This window comes from Carya illinoinensis, chromosome 8, assembly GCF_018687715.1.
Source record: "Carya illinoinensis cultivar Pawnee chromosome 8, C.illinoinensisPawnee_v1, whole genome shotgun sequence".
In the NCBI taxonomy this organism is placed as follows: domain Eukaryota; kingdom Viridiplantae; phylum Streptophyta; class Magnoliopsida; order Fagales; family Juglandaceae; genus Carya; species Carya illinoinensis.
Window position 1 is genome coordinate 25752380 of NC_056759.1, and position 17485 is coordinate 25769864.

At 34.3% G+C, this 17485-nt stretch overlaps 1 protein-coding gene, 1 long non-coding RNA gene and 1 pseudogene across 2 annotated transcripts; 2 read left to right on the top strand and 1 right to left on the bottom strand.

Moving 5' to 3' along the window:
* Window positions 1-6100: 6100 nt before the first annotated feature.
* Window positions 6101-7658, bottom strand: LOC122318047. Its single transcript, XR_006244705.1, has 2 exons — window positions 6941-7658; window positions 6101-6315 (listed from the first exon to the last, which is right to left on the bottom strand). It is a non-coding gene; the product is annotated as an uncharacterized LOC122318047 (long non-coding RNA).
* A 151-nt stretch (window positions 7659-7809) lies between these two features.
* LOC122274543 lies at window positions 7810-9826 on the top strand (annotated as a pseudogene).
* A 1597-nt stretch (window positions 9827-11423) lies between these two features.
* Window positions 11424-15287, top strand: LOC122274751 (probable prolyl 4-hydroxylase 10). Its single transcript, XM_043083770.1, has 8 exons — window positions 11424-11870; window positions 11965-12049; window positions 12651-12748; window positions 12878-12975; window positions 13546-13675; window positions 13775-13962; window positions 14226-14314; window positions 14969-15287. Exons 1-7 carry the CDS (start codon window positions 11671-11673, stop codon window positions 14297-14299), a joined length of 873 nt encoding a protein of 290 aa, XP_042939704.1. The 5' UTR covers window positions 11424-11670; the 3' UTR covers window positions 14300-14314; window positions 14969-15287.
* Window positions 15288-17485: the final 2198 nt, after the last annotated feature.

A 17485-nucleotide genomic window follows, 5' to 3' on the forward strand; every position in this document is an offset into this window, starting at 1 on the left:
CTCTACAACCAAGCATGTTCCTATAAGTTGTATGTCGTAATTAACACTTCCTAACATTTCTCAAACTCCTAAAGTTTTTTAGAGTCATACACACACTTTAGCAATTGACTCTGCAACCCCATTTTGTATGCACTATGGGATCCGAGTTTCTCAGGTACTTTTTTTAATATGTGCCACAAAAAAAATCTATATTGAGTGTTAGGAAATACGAGTGCAATCGCATTTTTCATGGCTCTATCTTGGTCTATGATAATAGCCTTCGAAGCGATACCATCCATACATGTCAACCAAGTCTGAAACAATCATGTAAATGTTTTTGTATCCTCACTGCCAATCAATCCTGCACTTAAAAGGATTGACTGACCGTGGTGGTTTACATCCACAAACGGTGCAAATGGCATCCCGTACCTATTTGTCAACTACGTGGTGTCGAATGTGACTACATCACCAAAGAATTTGTAGGCTGCCCTACTTCATGCATCAGCCCAAAAAACATTTCTCAATCTACACTCATCATCATCCAAATCAATCAATGCGAAAAAACCATTATTTTTGTACGGCCTCCTAGCAAAATACTCTCAAAGGGCTTGAGCGCCACCCTTCCCAAGTCGCAGGTAGCATGCCTTGTCAATGTAATTACAACAATCTTTTTCTAAGAATGGAAAGTTCTCAAACACACCCGCTTCTTGCACAAGAGCAGTGAAACTCTTATTCATTCGAATGCCAGTATGATCATTTGTATCTAACATTCTCTTTACAGACTTGCTCACTTTTCTATTGCAACAAAAAAAACCTTGATTTTTGTGGACTGAGGTCGTAATTGTGGGAATTGTGAACTGTTAACACTAGGGCTGAGCACCGACTTTTCGGAGTCGGATTTGGCCTCCTCTGACTCTGACTCCGACTTTGTCGGAAGCCGAATCCGACCTCTGACTCCGACTCCAGTTGCATCTCACTCCGCTCCGACTCCGACGCCGACTTGTCGGAGCGAAGTCGGAGTTGGGCTTTTTTATTGGGCTTTTTTTTTAGACTTTTTTCCTTGACCCAATTAACATTTCAATTTTACAATTTGCAACTCTAATCGGATTTGGGGTTCTATATCAATTTTTTTTTTTAAATATAATTTGAGATTTCTAATTTATCTAACCAAAATTATCACACTAAAAAATAAAACTAAATTCAAAATCCATCACTATAAAAAATAAAACTAAATTCAAATGTGCAACCAAAATTAAAAACTAAATTAAAACTAAATACACACATTAAAATTACATAACCAAAATTACAACCTAAAATTAAAAATACATAACCAAAATTAAAACCTAAAATTAAAAATACATAACCAAAATTACAACATAAAATTAAAAATACATAACCAAAATTACAACCTAAAATTAAAAATACATAACCAAAATTACAACATAAAATCAATCGGTTGTTCTAGGGCTGGGATGCCAGAACAAGACGTAACTGTGGATGTAGGAGTATTTGTGCCTTCCATATCCATGATTTAATAACTAGAACTGTAAAACACAACAAACAAGATAAACATAAACAAGATAAATTCATGAAGTAATGTAAACATTACTCAAGTAACTTATATGATATACATATATAGTAGTAATGAGAAAAGATGTCCTATGAATCTATAAATGTGGTTGTTCCATTGGAGATCTATCACAACTTCTCTTTTTTACTTTCAATATGAACCCTCTACATATATAGTAGTAATTACAACACTTGTGTAATTAGTGTTTTCGCCATGATGATTTTAGAGTTCCTTCTTAAATATTATGTATCTATCATCTTGATCAGTGGGGATCCACGGCAGTAGCTGGCCCTCCCAAATACAAGTTTTTGAAAATACAAGTTCTTCAATTCTTTTAATATGTATTACCAATGGCCCCAAATAAATTCTTAATGTAGTTCGATCCCCTTAAATCTTGGTTTTAATGTACAGCTTATAGCTTCCTTTCTGATCTTGAGCATTAATTTGTTATATCGTCCATGGTTAATAAAATTAAGTTTGCCTTAAGTTTGTTAAAGGGGTTTGATTAATTGTTTGAGATCAGATATGTGACAACCAGCTCCAAATTAATCCCACCCACTTTAACGAAAATCTTAAACTGCTAGTTTGCAAATTCAACCAAAAAGGGAAAAAGAAAAAAAAAAACAACAAATCTAGTGCATATTAGCTGCCAGCCTCACGATCACTTCGATCTCCCTGATCATTTTTACTATATATGGCATATGAGACTCTCGCTTTTTTCTCTCATTTTTATTATCAATACATATATAATACATATCAACAACCAACAAACAAATCAACAACCAAAACCATAACAGATAAAAGAGAAATCAAAACAACTAAAACAGATAATATGATCAAAAATAATATCGTGGCGCCGGAGAACGAAGAGAATAAGTGTGGCTGGACTCTAGAGAACGATTTCAAACCCATATCCATGATTTCTGTTAGAGAGAGAGAGAGAGAGAGAGAGAGGAGATACCAGAGAGTCGAATTTGGGGCTGCGTCGTTTCGTGGGGCTGGGGCTGCGTCGTTTCGTGGGGGTTGAGGGAGTGCCACACTGCCAAATGGCCAGAGAGAGAGTGACTGAAGTAAACCCTAAATCAAAGAGGGATCGGACAGTGTCGGGGGGTGGACCGTGGGGGGGGGGGGGGGAAATAAAAATTAAACCTGTCTTCACTTCACTGAAGTAAACAGTGTCGTTTACCTCCAAAACGGCGCCGTTTTACTACAATTAACTATGTTTTTGTGACCAAAACAGAGTCCAACGACGCCGTTTGGGCTCTGTTTTGGTATTTTCAGCCATTTTTTTGTTTTTTGTTTTTTGTTTTTGTAAACCCTAAATCAAATATTAATTTTGTTTTAATACTATATATATTAACTATACTATTATATATAAACTATATATATATTATATAAGTATAACTATATATATTATATAAGTATAAATATATATAGTCTAATGACTCTAATACTATACAGTATATATATAGTTATATAGTATATTATATATATATATATATAAACTATACTATATATATAATATTATAATATATAAAATAAAATAAGATATTTGATATTAAAATAAGGTATAGTAACTTATATAGTATTTAGTAACTTATAGTAAATTAGTAATGTAAATTAACTATATAAGGTATAGTTATATAAAATATGTAAATATATGTGATTAATGTATAAAAAATAAATAGTATAGTAACTATATATTATATAAGCCCTTAATATATATAGTATATATATAATCTATAATTATATATAATATAACTATATATTATATATTAACTTATAGTAAACTAGTAATGTAAAATGTAAAATAAGCTATAGTAACTTATATAGTAACTATATAGTCTATATTAACTTATAGTAAATTAGTAACGTAAAATATAAAATAAGCTATAGTAACTTATAGTAAATTAGTAATGTAAATTAACTATATAAGGTATAGTTATATAAAATGTGTAAATATATATGATTAATGTATAAAAAATACATAGTATAGTAACTATATATTATATAAGCCCTTAATATATATAGTATATATATAATCTATAATTATATATAATATAACTATATAGTAACTATATTAACTTATAGTAAACTAGTAATGTAAAATATAAAATAAGCTATAATAACTTATATAGTAACTTATAGTAACTTATATAGTAACTTAATAGTAAATTAGTAATGTAAATTAACTTATAGTAACTATATTAACTTATATTATTCATTATAATGTTTATACATTATTATTTATTAGATGTTAATATATTAAAAACACATATTTTTATAAAATATGCACAATATCAGAGTCGGAGTTGGAGTCGGATGGGGAGTTAGAGTCAGAGGATTAGTCGGAGTCGGAGTTGGATCGGATCGGAGTCGGAGTCGGAACACCTCCACCTCCGACTCCGACTTCGACTCCAACTTTTTAGTGAAAAAAAACTCCGACTCTGACTCCGACGAGCGGAGATGGAGCGAAGTCAAAGCTGGAGTTGGATTTTCGGATTTTTGCTTAGCCCTAGTTAACACTTTAAGCACCCCATCAATGAATGTAGCATTGAGCTTTGCTTTACAATCTGTCTTTGATGTTGGACGTGGCCTCACAACATTTGATATCTAGTTCCGTGCCTTCCCACCACGAGAGCAATCCAGTGTGATATATTTGAGACTCCCATCCGCTTCCCGCTTACTTCTCTACGTCATTACCTCGAAATGACAATGTTTCCCATAACTTTTATAATAAGAAACAAAATCTTCTTCGGATTTAAAAACCATCCCCAACCTGGGCTCCTCAATGCTATAACCCCCATCAGTATGCATTCTATTTTGTGTCCCGGAGTCATCTCCATCATTGGATTCACCAATATTACGGTCAGAGGGAGATAAAGTTTCGGCTTCCTTGGACTCAAGTGCCCCCATTATTGTCTCTTTAACATGGCTGGAGCTTACAATGTGTACACCAATCGGCTGGCTAATTGAAGAGTCAAATGGGGACACAATATTTTCCTGCAGTTTATAATAATAAAAATCCATATATAAATCAATATAAGCAAGATTCAAATGAACATACAACATAAGGAATGAACTTATAACCTAACTAGTCCATGCAGATGGGTTGCCATCAGGACGAGGAGCAAATGGTGGTAACTAGCCAAAAAATGGCGTTGGTATCACCTAAGATATAAACCAACAAAAAAGAAATGAAATTTTTTTTTGCAACAATAAAAAAGCTAAACGAACTTGAATTAATATTTGTGGTAGGAGGTGTTGAGAAACGTGGATAAAAGGATATTGGTATCACCTAAGATATAAACCAATGAGGACAATGAACCTTAACAAAATTAAAAATTATAGACATCAAACAGTGTAACTAGATTTGAAATAATATTTTAAAAACCTAGGTTGGTGGAATATTTGATGGATTTGTGGTAGGAGATGACATACGCGCAGTGTGCTCAGCATGCTCTTTCCCTTTTTCCATCTGGAGAATAATTTTTGGAAACGATTATAACCATAATATACTAGGCAAACAATCAAGAAAGAGGCGAAGAGAAAAAAACTATTGGTTATAAATATACTAGCCAAATATCTGATCACTAGTCCTCATAAAAGAAAAGAAAAACTACTTGTCCTAAATTTATTAAGGGTTTAAATTGACTTTTTAGATTTTAAAATCGAGAGAAACGAAAGGTGAAATTTTCATGTAGAAGAATCATACACACACTTGTAGCATTTGATCATAGTCTAGATCTGTGCAAAATTAAAAATAGGTAGTGGGTTATCATATTTATATTCGATATTAAAAAAAGGGGCTCATTTTGAAGAATGGAACATAAAGATATGAAGTAAAATATTGGATATAATGGATGATGATGCTGAACGCATACCTCCCTCATCTTTGATTGATGAATTTGCATGAACAATGTTATAAAGATATTCCTCTACTACTCATTGAAAAGCTATCAAGCATTATTCCCCCCCTCCCCAAGATTTCAGTGCAATAATGTAACAACTTTGCAAATGATGCTTGCAAAGTGACTAAAATGCCTGATTATTTGGCTCATGTGCCTGTTTCTTGGAGTTGGAAGTAAGAAATTAAATTGACTCTCAAAATAAGAAAGTAATGTTTCCAGCTTTAACAAATCATGACACCTAATTATGAAACTGCATGCATGCATGCATATGCATGTTCCTTAAACACGTGGCAAATTGATGGACATGTGCACCTAATTATTAGCTGCTTTCAATGTTCATATAGTGAAGTTTTAACACACTTCCATGTTTATTGAAGTACTTTTATCTCTCTCCTCTTTGAATATGCTGTAATTTAATAATTTTGACTTATAATTGCCAACTTAAGTTTTAGTTCCCCCTCCTTACAAGAGTACTGGTGAAGTGAAAGCCTCAGTACAAAATAGATATTCTATGCTATTTTGTGAGTATTGATTGTATTTCCATTACTGCATAGGCCTTATTCAAATACAACTGCAACATCATATATATATTGATAAGGATCAACTAGTCTTACCGGCAAATTTGCTAATGGAACCGATCGAGTAAAATTCAATGAATTTGCATTATATTAATTGCTACTTCTACAAATTCAATTCCTAGGCCTTCTCAAATTCCTTGAAAAGTGTTAAATATTGAAAGGGTAAAGAGAAAGAAAACCCCATGGGGTACAACGATCAACTTCTTTGGCGACTAAAATTTTGCAAGTTTTCAACCCCTAGCTAGCTGCATCCACCATATTCCCAAAATTTAATTCCCTGCAATCAACAAGAAAATAAAATAAGGGGAGAATTTTATTCAAAATATCAACCCCTACTATCTGATCCAACAAATTTTGGGAACGCAATCATTAACTAAGTTGGTGTTGTTTGGAGTTACTTCAAAGGAATAGTTACTCGTGATTGATGCTTCCTCAATGCATTATAATTGGAGTTGAATGATACATACTGTTATAGCTATCTAAAATGTACTGTGATTTATTCTATAAAATATAAGAAAGATGATAGAACAAGGACAAGTTTGGCATTCAGATCTTCTACTCCTAGATGCTGATGTTTCTTAAATCTGTTAGCTAGCTTTTTTTTTTTGTTTTTTTTTTGTTAAGTTAAATCTGCTAGCTAGCTATAAGCAGATCGAATCAAGTTTGGGACATGAAGCTGTTAGCTAGCTATAACCTAAATCAAATTAACAATCTAATTTGCATGCTGATGATCATCTTCAACTACTACTTCTTCGACCCAATTTTCCAGTGTAACTACAATAGTGTAATCGGTTGGAAAATATTTTGCATCATCCAAGATATTAGTTAGCTTAGGCCTCTGTTAACTAGTCATGAACCTTAAGAATTTTTTTTTCTTAACCATAATGAATTATGAGCATCACCTCGCTAGATGAAGAAACAAGCAGCTCACGGCTCAACACCAACTCAAGACGAAACTTAATCCCAGAAACAAACAACATAAATTTACAGTTTAGATATCAACAAGCACATAATGTTAGCTTAGGCCTCTGTTATGAACTTAAAATCACAAAGTAAATATACAAAGTAATCCAAAATCACAAAGATATATATATATATATATACAGAGAGATGGCTTGCTGAGAATGATTTGGGGCTTTGGCTACGGGGGAATGGAGAATGCATCATGATTTGGGGCTAGGGTTGACCGATTGAAGAAAAGACGAGACTGTTAAAACTAGATACGGTGGCTTGCTGAGGATGCCGAGGAGTGGGGAGGAGCTGCCGTCCCACGATGACAACCCAATGTTCACATTGATGCCGGAGGAAAGCAGGCGACTACAGATTCGAGAGAGAAGTGCATGGCAGAGGACAACAGGTGGCTTGCTGAAGATGTCGAGGAACGGCACAAGAGATTGTCAAAGGCCTTGTTTTGTTGACTGCAAAACCCAAATCCGGTGTCCAGATGTGCCGGTGGTGACAGAGCCTTGCCCAGATGTCTCGGTTGTGAGAGAGTCGTGCCTAGACATGCCAATGGCAGAGACGTGCCGGTGCAAAGCCGTGTCAATTGTGGAGACGAAAGGGGCTGGATTGCTTTGTGTTGCCTTCTTCGTTCGTGCGTTGAGTGGGAAACAGAGCTTTCCTTCCTTAAGTCAACAACACATGATAATTTACTAAACTACCCTGCCAGGTTAGCAAGGACTGCGCAAGGGTGCACGAAATGGACTTTCCATAGCAAGGACTGGATTGTAAGCCTGAAATGAAATGGTGTATTTTATTTATATTAAATGAAATGCACCGTTTCAATGCAAGAAAGGTAATACACGGACGGGGCATCCATTCCAGATTCATCGTTCCTTCCTCAGATTTATTATTGTCCAGGAGGATGCCGTCTCCTCCGTATTCGTCTCCCCCTCCCCCTCCCCCTCCCATCCCGACCCTTCTCGCCTCGGCTTCTTCCTCCTCTCCGACGAGTCCCTTCTCCAGGTCCTCCTCGAGATCCGTCAGAACCCCCAGCTCTGCGTCCTCGACTCCTACTACACTCGCCCACTCTTCACCTTCCGAGAGCTCTCCCCCCCTCCCGTATCTTCCTTAACCAATCTTACCCTGTCTCCTCCCCCGACGAGTACTCCCTCTTCTTCGCCAATTGCGCAGCGGGGTCCTCCATCTCCATGGACGTGCGCACTGAGGTCTATTACCTCGACCTTGACAACTCTCGGGACTACCTCTCAGCCGACCTCACCCACCTCCCCACCCTCTTTTTCCTCTTCTCCCTCGCCTATTTCGCCTTCTTAGCCTTCTGGATCCACCTCTGTTACACCAACAAGCGCTCCGTCCACCGGATCCATCTCCTCATGGCAGGGTTGCTGCTCATGAAGGCTCTCAATCTGATTTGCGTCGCCGAGGACAAGCATTACGTGAAGGTCACCTGGAACATTGCGTCGATCGTCATTGGCGAGACCGGGCCGTTTATTAAGGATTGGGTGACCTGGAACCAGGTGTTCTTGCTGGTGGACGTTATTTGCTGCTGCACAATCATATTCCTGATCGTATGGTCAATTCGGTCGCTGAGGGAGACCTCGAAGACAGACGGGAAGGCCGAGAGGAACTTGGCCAAGTTGAGTCTTTTTAGGCAGTTCTACATGGTTGTGATCGGGTACTTGTATTTTATGTGGATCGCGGTGTTTGCGTTGAGGACGATTGCGGCGTATAAGTATTAGTGGGTGAGTAATGCACAGGGGAGAGGAAAACGACGTACAACAGATCACAAAGTGGGGATAGGGATAGTATGGTCATTTCTCATGTTGGGACTGCATTATAGTCCCCTAAAGGGGACTGTATGTAGCAGCGCCCATTGAATATTGAATTTGTGTTTTTATTGCTTGGATTGTAATATTGATTTTGTTATATTTTAAAATTTGAAAAATATTGATATTTTTCATTATTAGTTAGTTTTATATTTTTGAAAGATATTGTGATTTTACCTTTATATAAAATTATGTTAATTAGTAGGAGTATAATCGGTTCAGTTCAGTCCAGAGGAAGTCACAGACTGAAAATTTCAGTTTATCATTTTTGCCGGACTGAACCATTAGTTATTGGTCCTCTTGGTCAATGAACATTTTTTCATTGTATATATATAGTGAATGAAATTAAGTGATCTCTTTAATATTTAATATATAGTTAATGAATATTAAATAATTTCATTGTATATATGGTCAATGATGATCCATCAGATTAAAATTACATAATTAACTTATATAACTATTATATAAAATAATATATTATTTATATAAATATTTATATATATATATATATATATATATATACACTTTAGGTCGGTCTCGATTCGATTAGGTCCAAAACAATACACCCCGAAACCAACCTATAAGGTTATCAGTTTTTCCAATCCAGTCAAGTCCTCTTATAGCCCTATTAATAAGGTTAAATGAGTTATTCAGGTCAATTCAATCCGTTTACATAAAATAAGTTTAAATTAGTCAAATTGTGTTGATCAAATTCTAAATAATTAATAACGGGTTATGTCTTATCAATTCATTATTTTAATAGATCGTATTAAGATTAACGAGTCATGTTTAGATTTATCTATATAGTATAATATATATAACTTGACACGATATGAAGACTATTAATTAACACGATTTCCGATACCACCGGTGTCCCCCATGTAGCCATATTGCATCGGCTATGATTCGGCCATGTTGCCAGATTTGGAGAGACATGGAGGCGGGGAATCTTTTGAATCTACGCATGTGGCAGATTGGGCTCCAGGGACAGGTGGAGCATAGACCCTCAGCCAAATGAGTCATTGTTTCTATTAATTGTCGTAGTGCTTGAGAATTCAGTTTGGAAACTGAATTGTTACCCTAGTGGTAAGAGTAACAATTTTCATTAGAAATATTATTGTTCATATCAATGTAGATATAGAATACCTTTTAGTAATATGAGAAAGGATATGTAGGATTGATGAATGGTATTCCACATATTTGGAGAATTGTTTTGATTCTGAGAATACGATAGAAATTGTGTTTGGAAGAGTAATTTGATTAGGAGAAGCTTTAGGCTTAGTAGGATTCATTTATGATAATAGTATTACCACGCCGCCAGTAAATGATTTCTGGCAAAGCACTATCTTTATGGATACATAGATCGATCTTCTTTTGAAAACTATTATATGGAGAGTAAAATCTTGGTCTTGAGGATTTATGTGAACATTAGGAACAAATCATTTAGAGTTAGAATAATTGATAACTCATGATGGATAGAAGAGTTATGACAATCATAAGAGAGAAAGTCTCAAGTTTAAGTTATTAACTGGTCAGTTATCGAAGTACCACCTAGGAAGATGACTGATTGTTGCGATTATAAAGAAGTAAGTTAGTCCTAGACTAGTAGAACTCCTTGAGGTTTTTATTAACTTGAAGATTACTGAGAGTTTGGATATGCATGATTAAATGTATATTTATATGAGTCATTGAATCATGTCATATATATGAAAATTCCTGAAAGAAATAAAATGGAGCACATAAAATATCTACCAGAAGATAGAAAAAAATTTAGTGCATGGTATTGCTAAAGAAAAAAATTATCCGTTGCGAATATTGCATAATGTTAGATGCATGTTAGAAACATTGCATCTTATATGTCATGAACGAGGGCAGGTAACCTTGTGTTGCATGTCTTGACGCTTCAAATGTCCGTCCGATCTCAAACAGAATTTGGGAGCGTCACATATATGACTTGACACGATATGAAGACTGTTAATTAACACGATTTCCGATACCACCGGTGTCCCCCATGTAGCCATATTGCATCGGCTATGATTCGGCCATGTTGCCAGATTTGGAGAGACATGGAGGCGGGGAATCTTTTGAATCTGCGCATGTGGCAGATTGGGCTCTAGGGACAGGTGGAGCATAGACCCTCAGCCAAAATATTGTGTTTATAAATAACTGATTTGATAAATAAATCAAGTAAAATTCAATTTTATATCAACCGATTTATGGAATAATATTGTGAATGGTATAATCAAATTTATAGAAAAAATTTAATTATAAGCGATATTGCATATTGATATATATATTTATTTAAAATAATTGATCAAAAAATTAAATTTTAATAAAAATATTATTAATTTATATCAACCAATTTATGGAATAATATTGTGAATGGTATACTCAAATTTATAGAAAAAATTTAATTATAAGCGATATTGCATATTGATATATACATTTATTTAAAATAATTGATCAAAAAATTAGATTTTAATAAAAATATTATTAATTTAAATTTTAAATATAAAAATAATAATATTGATATGTAAATTGAGATATGAATTTATTTATATCTAACAAAATTTTTTTTATAGTAAATGTAAATGCAAGTAGTAATTAGTATTGCAAAGTTGTAAACGGAGCCTGCCACGACCTCATACCTCATCCTCATCGAGATCGTCTTCTCCGAATCACGCTTCTGTATAGTTTTGTTTCATAAAGTCGCATCGTCGTTGTCTGTTTCTTGTTAATTTTCAGATCTTGCTTTTAGTCGCACTTCTTCCTTTTCTTCTTCTTCGACACCGATCCCTACGGTTTTTTAATTCGATTCGACTCGATTGTTGGAGCTCCCTAAAACAATGGCGAGGCCGAAGTACTCCTCCCGCCTACAGGCACGGAAAGCGTCGTCTCCCGCGATGGTCCTCGCCATGCTCGTTATGTTTACGTTTGTTATCCTCATCCTCCTCGCCCTCGGAATCCTCTCGATTCCCAGCACTTCCGGTGGGGATTCTCCGAAGGCCAACGATCTCAGCACCATTGTACGGAACAACATGGATAGGTTGGTGATTGTTGAATTCTCTCTCTCTCTCTCTCGGGGTAAATTAATGTGTTTTTTTTTTTTTTTTGTATTTATTTATTTATTGTATTAATAGGATCGATGGAGACGAGGGAAGGAGGGAGCAATGGGTGGAATTGATCTCCTGGGAGCCTAGAGCTTTTGTTTACCATAATTTCTTGGTGAGCTTTTAATTCTTATTTCTTGTTTGTGGAGCTTGCAAATTTTGTTGCTTAATTTGTTTATGTTTATATTCGCCTTGGTTTATAATAATGATAACAACTGGGATCTGCATTTTCCTGTGAATCGGATTAATTGAAGTATATGCCATTCTCGCTGGCGATATCTGCTTAATTTACGAGAACAGGAGAAAAAAGGAAAGAAGAAAACATATTTTAGAATTGCATTAAAAAGGCAACTAAAATTGTGTCTTAGTAATTCATGCTGCAGTTTTATATATGCATTGTAGGGAGGATATGTGAAATTTTGTAATAGGTCACTTTAGGAGTAATAGAAAGGTTATCTACGAAAAAAAAATCCTGTGGTGGAACTATGAATTTCACCCTCTAATATCATATATGCACATTTTAAACACCCGAGGATAGGTTTAAAGGAGTAATAGCTCATTTGATAAGTACAGGGAAAGAGTTTCCTGTGAGGATCAGAGTCATATTATGTTGGTTGGGGTCTTAGAATTCTGTTAGATAAGTTTGATCTTGATCAGGAACCGATCTGTTGTAACTTAAAGCTTGCCAAATACTGAATTTGATTTACATTGGGCAGACCAAGGACGAATGTGAGCATCTAATCAGTCTTGCGAAGCCAAATATGCACAAGTCAACGGTTGTTGATAGTGAAACCGGCAAGAGTAAAGATAGTCGGTATGAAATTCTTACCACCCTTCTCTTAACGATGGAAGTTTCCTTTGCCATTCTCTTCATTGCATTGCGTTTCCTGTTGTTTTGGTATTTTTTAGTCAGATTTGTTACCCTGGATTACAACATATGCAGGGTTCGTACAAGCTCTGGAACATTTCTGGCACGAGGACGTGATAAAGTTATTAGGAATATTGAGAAGAAGATTGCTGATTTCACCTTTTTACCTGCCGGTATGTTGTTTGGGCCACCTATGCTTCTCCACTTTTTTCTTAATCAAAATGGAAGTTTCTTTCATCTTTGTTTATATCCAGAATATGTATATTCCTGATTCTCATTTTTTCTGAAATACATTACCTTCTTTCATAATGTTTTGTTGTCTGGTGACTCCAATATGCAGTAATTTGGTTTTTCTCATTTTCTTTTCTCTTGGAATTCCCATTTTTGAAAAGGACAAAAGTTAGCTTTTGGTTTTTCTCCTGGACAGGGAGAAACTTGGGAATAGTTTAAATTTTATATATTTCTTCAGTCCTTCCCGAAGATGAAAAAGTTGGAAATGGATTTAAGAAGCCCCTCTTTAGTATTAAAGGAAGGTGCGCTTTTTGATAACAGCTTTGGAAGATTGAGGGAATGGGACATTCTGAGTTGTGATAAACCCGAGATTCCCCCTTAATCCTCAAATGTTGTAACTCATTTTTGCTTAGAGAGAAAAGAGTGATTGGGAAGAAGAGTGACTTCTTGTGTTTATCTGTTATTAGCTTATCTTTTACTTGTCATATAATTCATAAGCTGTTCATAAACAGAGCACGGGGAAGGACTTCAAGTACTCCACTATGAAGTTGGACAAAAGTATGAGCCTCACTTTGACTACTTCCAGGATCAGTTAAATACTAAAAATGGAGGTCAGCGGATGGCTACAGTTCTTATGTATCTGTAAGTGATATAGATTTATAGAATTCTTCTCTCCAGTCATGCATATGGTGAAAAGCCAAAGTGTTTCTACCAGTAAGGTCCTCTTCTCTAATGGTACAGATCAGATGTTGAAGAAGGGGGTGAGACAGTGTTTCCTGCAGCCAAGGGGAACTTTAGCTCTGTGCCTTGGTGGGATGAGCTATCTGATTGCGGGAAAAAAGGACTTTCTGTTAAACCAAAGATGGGTGATGCTCTGCTTTTCTGGAGCATGAAGCCTGATGCCACTCTAGATCCATCAAGTTTGCATGGTTTGTCATCATTGTTTCTTTTTTTGATAAGTAAAAACTTTATTAATATCAAAAGTCCCCAATGTTAATCATTTAGATTTTGAGACCAGATATTTCAGTTTTCAACCATTTCCAGGCCAACATGCCTTCGTTGTTGATGGAGTGACATCTCCATGGGTGTAATACTGCATTTCCTAGGCATCATTTCATCTTTGAGTCAATTGAGTTCATTATTCAGGTAATAGTACAGCTAGTGCTGAGTTCAATTCTTCTGTTTCATGCAGGTGGTTGCCCTGTGATTAAGGGGAACAAGTGGTCAGCTACTAAATGGCTGCGTGTAAACGAGTACAAAGTTTGAGCAACTTAGTAAAAGGTAATCATATTTACCCTATAATTAAAAATTTTCAATGCAGCCAATAAGTGGTAGTTAGTGTAAGATCCATTCTTTGTTTAGAAATTAATCATATTTTGGAAAATTTCAAGATATTGAAATGTTTTATCTACTTGGGGATGGTTGATGCAAATGAAGCTGATAAGACACCATCTTTCTGAATATTCTGTTATCTGGTTTAGCTACAGTTTCTGCCAATTTCTTGCCAAAAATAAAAATGAAAATTGATACTTGAGCATGATGGGCTAATGTTAAGAACGCCAAAGCTTTTTTGTGGTTGGAGTTGGCATTGAGGCAATAGGATTTTTAAGCACTTTTCCTGGAAGGATTTGACAGGAATTGTTGTGTTTTGAGATGGATAGAAACTCTGAATTTTTAATCATAGTATCATCAGTAACGCCACAACTGAAACAGGAACAAATATGACATAGTTTGTATGCTATATGCATGCATCCACATACTAGTTAGTCTGTATAAGTAGGCAACACTCTTAACTATATTTAAATCATATTTCTTATCCCGTATATTTTGATGTTATGTGCTTGAACTGTAAATTGCTCAGTCCCCTTAATGTTGTTGATGCAATATTGAATAACTGCTTCGTCACCTTAAATTGATTCTCATCATCTTTGGCAGGTTTAAATGAGTTCTAATCTCACTGTTGTACCATAAGTCTCGATCAGAGCTTCAGCACTATATGGCGTAAGATCTCATATGTAACCTTTCTCTACAGAGCTCAATGCCATTATTCCATATATTTTGATGTACTACCAATCCTTTGATCACATTTTTGTTCGGAATCCCTTTCTATTTTATGACACCAACTTAATAAAAGGGAACGAGTTGTTTATTTGTATTTAAACAATCAAAAGGTTTAGGAGATTTGTTAATAACAAGTATGCCCAATTAACCAAAAGGAGTATATTTTTAATGAATCTATACTGTATTTCTTTTATGTTTATTCTGTTCATGCATGTAAGTAATTGTCAAGCTGACTGCCCATTGCTGTTGGAATTAGAGCTTAGCGGGACTATCATGACTTTTGACCTGTGTATGATGTAGTAATCTAAGGAAAGGCCAGACTACATTGGGAGTTATATTTCAAAGGATAAGTCGACCTTCCAATTGAAACCCCTTGAAAACCATTATATAGGATAGAACTTCTTTCCATGCAATTTGGGAACTCACTCATCACCTTTATATACTCAATCCAAGATATGTTGTTGAGTTTGATTATAATACCATTTGTAACAATCTAGAGGACGTTTAAACCATATTTGGGTCTATATTCTTAAAAAATTAATAATGTTATAACTCAATCCAAGATATGTTGTTGAGTTTAACTATAATACCATTTGTAACAATCTAGAGGACGTTTAAATCATATTTGAGTCTATATTCTAAAAATAGTAATTAATGTTATAATTGGAGTTTCTCAAAATATTTTATTTACAGCATTTTTATACTTGATCTGTTATATTCAACATAGAGAAATGTTTTAGCCATAAATAAATTTCACAAAAGTAAACTAATAAAATGACTTGACTTGTCGTGGTATATAAAGTATGAGAGAAATAAATACATGATGAAGTAGATTTTAGAACATTCATAACTATAATTTGTGTAAACTATTTATCATGAAAATATCAATGAATATTAGAGGTTCCACTTGGTATGAAATTGAAGGTTACAATTAATGTGGAGGTGCTACGGTTTGATGGTGAAAATCAATGTCATATTTTTCCCAAATGTTTGCATTCTTTTTCAATGGCTTTTGCGTAACTTACACATCGTGCAAAACGACTTTTTAAAATAAGTTATGAAGAAATGCGAGGCAAGCTAACTGACTTTATGAGCCATAGCAATTTGAGACTATATACATAGATATAGATATATATATATATCTATATATATATATGGAGATTATGAAGAGGAAAATGGCACTTGAATTTAACAATCCCTTTGGTGCTGGCCATATCTAGACTCCATATGATTGATCAAGATGATCAAAATTGGATTTTCTTTAAAATCATAAAAATCAAGGGCTCACTCTCGAATTACATTGAATTCAATTCACAAACTTTTATTCACCAATATCCCTTCCATTTTATATATGTGAGGTGCTACAATTTTTAACTTTTTTTTTTTTGAAGGAGACAATTTTTAACTTAAATCTTTAACATCGATCCTCGTCATGCCATTCTATTTTGGCCTTATATATAATATGGTAGACATGATATATATATATATATATATATATATATATATATATATATATTCTAAAAGAATAATCAAGGTTAGTTAAAATCATAACTATTTGGAATTGGGTGCCATATGAAAACATGTCTATCTGACTTAATCGAGTCTTGCTCTTATTCCGATTCCGACTTAGCTTTTATTTTAATTTTGACTTTGTCGGATTCACAACTAGAGCTCTCGGAATATTCATCCCTAGACAGAGTTATAATATGAGTTGAAGTGATCAAACTAATCCTCTAATAAAACTTAGATGTATATGCAACTAATTAATTTCTATAATAACTATAGCTTATAAGTTTATATATAACATATAGGTACGGTATTGTGCTATATGTTAATTTTGCTAAATTTTATAAGTATAAACTTGTATGATTGCATTACATTTAAACATGTGCTTCTATTTACCTATTTATTAACTCTATTAACTTCAAAAATATACTGCATAAGCACAATTATACCATATGTGCAACTTATAGTCTTATATTATATATATATATATATTTAAATATATAGATTCACCAATATTTAGAATATACACATGCAACATAATAACTACAACTAATACAACTTATACTATATATATGGTTAATTACTAGTTTTAGTATATAATACATGCATACATTCATATCATACGGTTCCTCCTTTTTTAATTATTATTATTTTTGTTATAAGCATAATTTATATAACTCGATACTATACCATATAGTTATTATATCTTAGATTAATTCTATTTTTTTGTCTTTATTGATGCATTTTTCCAACAGGGCAGAAGTCCAATAGTATAGTTGAATGGCCTATGACGATTAATGTTTTGAATACTGTACCGGTACCGTTTCGTGTACCGTTTCGGGATAGTTGATATATGAATAAATTATATATATAAATATATATTAA

Bases quoted from the DNA above. Each gene is read 5' to 3' on its own strand.
- LOC122274751 (XM_043083770.1), top strand. From the start codon at position 11,671: ATGGCGAGGCCGAAGTACTCCTCCCGCCTACAGGCACGGAAAGCGTCG. The intron at 12,976-13,545 runs GTATGTTGTTTG...GTTCATAAACAG, and splicing joins TTTCACCTTTTTACCTGCCG to AGCACGGGGAAGGACTTCAA. The intron at 13,676-13,774 runs GTAAGTGATATA...CTAATGGTACAG, and splicing joins GCTACAGTTCTTATGTATCT to ATCAGATGTTGAAGAAGGGG.